Source organism: Peromyscus maniculatus, chromosome 1 (assembly GCF_049852395.1).
Source record: "Peromyscus maniculatus bairdii isolate BWxNUB_F1_BW_parent chromosome 1, HU_Pman_BW_mat_3.1, whole genome shotgun sequence".
Classification (NCBI taxonomy): domain Eukaryota; kingdom Metazoa; phylum Chordata; class Mammalia; order Rodentia; family Cricetidae; genus Peromyscus; species Peromyscus maniculatus.
The window spans coordinates 119,611,518-119,619,077 of record NC_134852.1 but is presented as its reverse complement, the minus strand read 5'-3'; the positions used below and the strand labels follow the sequence as shown (position 1 = coordinate 119,619,077).

Here is a 7,560-nt window from a genome sequence, read left to right as displayed (position 1 = left end):
GGAAACTTTTGAAATATCTATGATTGTATGTTGTTCTTCTAAATAAGATAGTGTCGTGTGAAACAAAAGAAAAAATAAAATGAATATTTAAAATAAGATATAATTTTAATTACAGGTGGGCAGGAGAAAGGTCAGAATCCTCTCTGTGCAACCTAGAAGGGGATGTTCTCCAGGCTTCTTGGAGAAATCAAACCTGCACCTTGCTTCTTTGTAGTTAAACTAATCATCTGCAGCCTGGACCAGAAAAACATGTATCCCACCAGGGAAATGTCACAGGGCCTGGAAGATAGTAACAGCTGCCAGACAAAGACAGAACTCTGCCCACATGTGGCTGCTCTTCCCAATGGGATCTCATTTCCTTTCAGGTGAATCACTTAGTGCCAGGAAAACCAGCCTTGAACTATGGGAGAATTGGTCAGCCTCAGGAAAAAATGCCTTTGAAGGGATCTGGGCTGATACAGGGGCCATAGGCTGAGAACTGCTTTTATCTCAAACCAGAGTGAAGTCTTGGAAAATGTCTTTACAGCAAGTTGCTATTCTGGGCATTGATATCAAAGAAGATTTAGCTCAAAAACTGAATCTAGAGAAAGAAAAGAGTCCAGATTTGATTCCCAAATCTATGTGCAAAGCTGAGAAGGTCTCATAGAAAATCATAGGATCTCATGTAGCTCAGGCTGCCCTCAAACTCAACACACAGTTGAGGGTAATGGGAAACTTCTGATCTTCCTGCAATGCTTCTCAAGGGCTGGGATTACAGGAGTGTGTTGTCATGCCTAGTTTTGTGTGGTGCTGAGGCTCAAACTCAGGGCTTCTTGTATGCTAGGCAAGTTCTCTACTAATTGAACCATACCCCCAGCCAAAGAATAGTTTTTTAATGGTGAAAAGAATGTCAACACATGTCTCCTGGAATACATAGAAAGTAAATGTGAAATTATCTTTCAATTGCAGAACATGAATTAATGGAAATATCAAATGTTTTAAAATGTTATGTTGGGCTGGACATGATGATGCATACCTTTAATCACAGTACTTGGTAAGCAGGAGCGGGTGGATCTCCATGAATTTGCAGACAGCCTGGTCTATGTAGTGAATTCCAGGCCAGCCAGGACTTCATAGTCTCAGTATAAAAAAAAATATGTTGTGCATTGGGGCTGTGTCTTAGTTAATATTACTAATGTTATGATGAAACACCATGACCAAAAGCAAGATAGGGAGGGAAGGGTTTACTTGGCTTACACTTCAGTATCACTCTTCATCATCAAAGGAAGTCAACAGGAAGGACAGGACAGGAACTCAAACAGGAAAGGAACCTGGAGGCAGGAGCTGATGCGGAGGCCATGGAGGGGTGCTGCTTACTGGCTTGCTCAGTCTGCTTTCTTATAGAACCCAGGACCACATGCCATCACACACAATAGGCTGAGCTCTTCCCTATAAATCACTAAGATAATGTTTTACAGCCAAATATTATGGAAGCATTTTCTCAATTGAGGTTCTTTCCTTTCCAGTGACTCCAGCTTGTGCCAAGTTGACATGAAACTAGCCAGCATAAGCTGGAGAAATGACTCAATGATTAAGAGCTCTTGCTGCCCTTGCAGAGTACCCAAGTTCAGTATCCAGCACCCACATTGAGCTGTTCACAACCACCTGTAACTCCAGCTCCAGGGGATCTGACGCCCTCTTCTGGCCTCCATAGGCATCTGCACTCAGGTGCAGATACCCACACGCAAATACACAGAAACATATAAATAAAAATGTAAAAATCTTTTAAGATGTTAGATTTTCTTTCTTGAATTTAATCTAATATGACACCTATTTGGTTATTTCTAGTTAGAATAAAGATCTTTCTTATTTATTTTAATAAACATTTTCAGAAATTCCAGCTTTTTATTTTTTGCTTGTGTGTGCATGCATGCATGCATGCATGCATGGTGTGCATGTGTGTGTGTGTGTGTGTGTTATGGAGGGTGTCAGGTGCCCTTATCACTCTACACTCTATTCCTTTGAGGCAGGGTCCTTCCCTGAACCTGAAGCTAGTCTGGTGGCTGGACAGCAAGGCCCACTGCTCCTCTTGTCTCCACCTGACCATCCCCCAGCACTGAGGTTACAGGGACAAACACAACCACCTTTGACCTTTTAATGTGTATTCTGGGAGATTTGAACTCAGGTTCTTATGCTTGTGAAGCAAGTAATCTTAGCTAATGAGCCATCTTCCAGCCCCTTCAAAACATTTTGAAACACAATGATGCTTAACTATATTATAGAATATGTTTTCTTCATGACTCACCAGTTTCTGTTGATTTAAGGAAGCAGTAAGAACTTCTCCCTATATATAAAACTAAACACTTATAGTATGCCAATTCCCAGTTTGTTTTAAAGGGAGTTATTTTGCCAACATGGCGCTATCAAAGCACCAGCTCTCAGGGTCACATCACTGTATTGCATTACCCAGAAGACTTCATGCTGCAAAGGTTACATGGACCCTCTTAGTTCTGGTCTGTCTGAAAAAATACTGACCAGTGTTTGCATATTATGAGACTATTGTATTTTTCATAAATAATTTTATATAAAACCATAAAATCCGGATAAATGGGAGTACCCTCTAAACAAAAGAATCAGACCCAAGTGTCCAGTTTCATAAGTAAACCTTTCAGCTTAGATTGTCAGGTGCTGTCATAGCTCCATAGTAGGTAGAAAGAAAAAAAAAAAACAGCTAAACCAGAGCCAGTTGGTTCTGTTTAACTATAAGCTACTTTGCATATTTTCACTAAATGACCACCTATAAATCAGGTTCAGTCAGACTCAGCTCCAAATACAGCATCTTGAACTACAAAACAGGTAAGAGACGCTTCTCCATACTGGCCCACGGGGAGACTGCAGAACAGCATTTTTAAGAAAAGCCTCAGGCACAGTTGATAAATGTTATCATCAGTAGGATTATGCTAGTCTCTTAAGAAGTCGATGATGACCCATACAACAAAAGGCCCAGATTGTCCTGCTGAGGAAATCTGATGAACAGAGGTTCTGGCACCTGGCACCAGCATTGCTGCTGCCTTTGAAACCTTAGCAATTTATCATAGCTTCTGAGGAGGGAGGGAAGGAGGGCATCTCTAAGCTTCCCCAGCTCTCACATCCCATGATTCAATTGTATGTGCAATGGTGACTTTATATTTTTTACATTCTAGATTTTTTTTAATTATGAAAGTTGATGTTTTTATGCTCAGTGGAGCATCAAGAATCTCTCAGGATTTTATCATTAAGACCTCATTATTTATTTCCCAGAAGAGCTCTAAGATAGAAACCTGAGATGTTCCCGAGGTAGGTGTGTTCATCATCCATGCGCGTATTTGGAAGCCTGAAATAGCAGCATAAATCCATTGCTTTCTTTGGAGATAAACTTGTACTCAATTCCCTCATACACACATCCAGACCCCCACTAGGCTTCCTGTCTTCACCCTCTTCATGGCTGCATGCTTTCATCTTCCTAAATTTTATGCTTAAATTCTCTTGCATGAATGAAAATCGACCACACTTAAATGCCCTTGCACAGATGGAGGACTTTTTGGAAACGCTCGATAGAAAAGCCTCGTCATCAATGTGTCTTCAGACACACCATGCTCTAGGAATTATTCAAAAATCTCATAAAAACTTAGAATCTTAATTACCTGTGGTCTATACAAATCACTCAGATTTCATCTGGGGCAAGAACTAAGATATTATTTAAATTATTCTTCAGGGTAAGAACCATGACTCAAAATAAAATTCTGCCTAAGTGGCTTTGAGGACATCTGCTTTACTTTTGAGGAACCTGACTGTTCTGGTTTCATCTTGTTTGCTGTGATAAAAAATACTCTGACCAAAAGCAGCTGAGGGGAGGAAAGGGCTTATTTCGGCTACAGTTACAGTCCATCATCCAGGGAAACCAAGGCAGGGACCCAAGGAGCAGGAACTTGAGGCAGCGACCACGGAGGACCACTTGCTTAGCGGCTCACTCTCTGACTTGCTGGCTCATACCGAGCTAGCTTTCTTCTGCAGTCCAGGATCACCTGCCCAAGAAATGGTGCCACTCACAGTGGGGTGGCCCCCCAACATCAATTAACAGTCAAGACAATACCCTAGGGGCTGGAGAGATGGTTCAGCTGTTATGAGCACTTGCTACTCTTGTTTAGGACCTGGGTTTGGTTCCTTGCAAAGCTATCAGGCCACTTGCAACTGCCTGTAACTCTAGTTCCAGGAGATTTGACACCCTCTTCTGGTCTCTATGGATACCAGGCACACATGACATGTGGTGCACATACAGACGTGCAGGCACTCATACATAGAATAAGAAAAACAAAACAGAGAATATCCCAATACCGGCCAATGAGATGTAGACAATTGTTCTCTCGGGTGACTCTAGGCTGTGTCAAGGTGATAGTCAAAGCTAACTAGGGCGCTAGTATAGTTTCATTTAACTCGTCAGCTGTAGGCAAAAAAGGCCGTTATCAAAACTAAGCGGTGCAGGCTGCATTCCCCTTTGCCAGGCGTTTTGATTTGCTTTGACACGGGCTCATGAATCTCACCAGCCTCGGGTGACCTTAACCTTCCGGTTCACTTGGTGCTGGGGTTTGACTCCAGGGCTGAGCTGCGCGCCCTGTCCCCATTTGCTGGATCTGTGGCTTTGTCATACATACCTGCCCTCTTCTCTTCGCCTCTAGAATTCCTGGCTTGGGAATTTCCTAACTAGTTTCTTGTCTCAGCAACTTTTTCTTTTTGACAGAATTCTGGCTCCTGTTTAATCTTCCAGAGATTTTTGTCTTCTGTTAGTTATTGTGGGTCATTTGGTCAGTAATTTGGCCGCTCCCATTTCCCGTTCCTCTCTTTTAGTTTTCATTGGCACTGCATCACTCTCCTCCCCAGCCTCGTTAGCACACGCTGTTCCAGGCATTCACTCCTTTTCCAGCCAGTCCCAGTGGCCTCCTACAACCCTCCCCCTTCTTCCCCTGCGCTCCAGTCCCCGGCCCCCGGCCCCCAGCCCCCTGGCCCCCAGCCCCCCGCCCCCAGGCCCTGGCCCCCGGCCCCCCCCCCCCCGGCCCCCTGGCCCTCGTCCCCCCCCCCGCCCCCAGCCCCCAGCCCCGGGCCCTCAGCCCCCAGCCCCCAGCCCCGGGCCCTCAGCCCCCAGCCCCCAGCCCCTAACCGCCATTTCAGATTCGAGTTTCTTATCTTTTCTGAGGCCATGCCTAGGCCTCTTCACAAGGATGGAAACACACTAGAATCTGGTCCTAAAGGCCATTCCTTCCATCACCCAGCAAGGTCTGTAGAGTTCCTGCTATGCTCAGGTAGAGAGGATCCAGTGCCAAGTTAGGTTTGGTGCCACATGCCTAGGATCCAGCCTCGGCTCTCTAACAAATGCCAGGCCAGCAAATACACAGCAAGACCCGGTCTCAAAACCACAAACAAACGGAGAGAGCGGCCCCAGCGTTATCTAGTCTTGTCTATAAACATTTGGTTTGCTTTGCTTCGCCTCTTTTTTGTATGCCAAGCCTGTGACTCCCAAAGACACTGGAAAATTACTCCCTGAGAAGTCGCCCCAGAGCTGTGGATCTGCTGTCCGAGGCCCACAGATCCAGTACCTGTGCTGCAATCATGAGCGTGCCCAGACCTCAGCAACTGTGCTTTGAAGACGCTAATGTTTTGATTCTCCACTGTGGGGAGAAAATATTAACTAGATTTTCTATGAGGTGCCGAGAAAGAGAGGCTCCATAAGTATCTATCTGTGAAGAAAAAGGAAAACAGCTAATTCCGGGATGAGGCATTGCTTGGACTTTGCAATTGCAAACCTTTTAACCACTGCAGGATGGCCAACCCGGCAAGTAGATATAGGAAGCAGGTGAGGCTCGGAGAGGGTTAAGACACCTGCCTGAGGACCCAGAGCAAGGGAAAGGAAAGGTCCAGATTGAGCCCCTAAAGGATTTCCAGCAGAAACACAAGCACCCCTTCCCTGCCTCTTAGGGAACTAGTTAACAACAGTGTCCCTAGAAGACCCGTCGAGGCTACTTTATACAGCCAAAGGTAAAAAGGTAGTGGCCATGTAGCTCAATGCACCTTGCTGATCAAGGGCAAGGCCCTGGATTCAGTGCCCGCTCCCCACCCATCCCAGAGAGAGAGAGAGACAGAGACAGAGACAGAGACAGAGACAGAGACAGAGACAGAGAGAATACAATTTTTGAAGAAGGAAAGAGAAAAAGGGGAGTCCTCCCTCCCTCCCTCCCTTCTTCCTTCCTTTCTTGTTAGTGGTGGTAATGTTTTGAGACAGTTTCACTATATGTCCCAGGCTGCCCTTGAACTCACAGCTATTCTCCTGCTTCAGCCTCTGGGGTACTGGAATTACAAGTCTCAGCCACCACCACCCCAGTGCCTCCACACAAATGACTATAACCCTGTTTACTTTTCTATATGAGCCCCCAAACTAAGCAGAAGTCTCTTAGACATGAGTCTCGGAGAAAGTAGATTAAACCTGCTCTTTTTGAATCTGGCCAAACTGACAAGTACGCCTCTGTTTTTAGGTGAAAGAGGAAATGATGGACACCAGGAGCTACTCCAGCCCTCCAGACAGGCTCTCCGTCTTCTCCGAGTCTGCCCACTTGCCACTGTCCAGGCCCTTCTACCTGGACCCCATGGTCACTGTCCACCTGTGCCCCGAGGCCCCGGTGCCGAACCCTTACGCGGACGAGCTGCCTCTGCTGCCCTTTTCCAGCGATACTCTGATCATGGACAATTATGGGGACCCGTACCCCTTCCCCTTCCCCATGCCTTACCCCAACTACAGGCGCTGTGACTACGCCTATGGGCCGGCCTTCATCCGCAAGAGGAATGAGCGTGAGAGGCAGCGAGTCAAGTGTGTCAACGAAGGCTACGCCCGGCTGCGGCGCCACCTGCCCGAGGACTACCTGGAGAAGCGACTCAGCAAAGTGGAGACCCTCAGAGCTGCCATCAAGTACATTAGCTATCTCCAGTCGCTCTTGTACCCGGATGAGACTGAGGCCGAGAGGAGCCCTAGAACCACAAGCTGCGGCCCCCTAGAATCGTCTCTGAGAGTCATTTGAGCTGGCACTTTCCAAAAACGGGGTCTCCTGCAGCAGCATCCAGTAGATTCTCATGCACGCAAGTGGTTTGGGGGAGGGGGACACTAGTCCTACTACCGACCTTCATTAAATGTTGCTTACCTGGGTTTCAGATGTACTAAAGGGTCTCAGCCAGACTGAGAATCGCATGCTGGCCTCACAGCTTTAAGAACTCGGAGGGTAGAGAGTTCCCAGGGTTCTCTGCACCTCCCACCCCACCCTTCTTACAGCCTTGGCCAAAAGTCCTCTCCAAAGTACGGAAAGGCTGAAGAGTGACGCTCAGTGATTGTCTCACACTGGTAAATATTTGTTGATGCTATTTTCCTGTCCCAATCCCGTCACCTGTGTCAAAACCACCATTAACTTTCATCCTGGATTCTGCTCTCAACAGTCTCTACCCTCATTCTGAAGTTGTTTCTTTATCCTTTCGTGCATGACAGGTGTGTGTCCTGTAAGTCAG

General features: G+C 46.3%; 1 protein-coding gene across 1 annotated transcript; it reads left to right on the top strand.

Moving 5' to 3' along the window:
* Window positions 1-5,697: 5,697 nt before the first annotated feature.
* Window positions 5,698-7,224, top strand: Ascl3 (achaete-scute family bHLH transcription factor 3). Its single transcript, XM_006978573.4, has 2 exons — window positions 5,698-5,866; window positions 6,543-7,224. The coding sequence occupies exons 1-2, from the start codon at window positions 5,834-5,836 to the stop codon at window positions 7,080-7,082; spliced, it is 573 nt and encodes a 190-aa protein (XP_006978635.2). The 5' UTR covers window positions 5,698-5,833; the 3' UTR covers window positions 7,083-7,224.
* Window positions 7,225-7,560: the final 336 nt, after the last annotated feature.

Coding starts and splice junctions, on each gene's coding strand:
- Ascl3 (XM_006978573.4), top strand. CDS start 5,834: ATGGCCAACCCGGCAAGTAGATATAGGAAGCAG. Junction 5,867..6,542: donor CAAGTAGATATAGGAAGCAG/GTGAGGCTCGGA, acceptor CTCTGTTTTTAG/GTGAAAGAGGAAATGATGGA.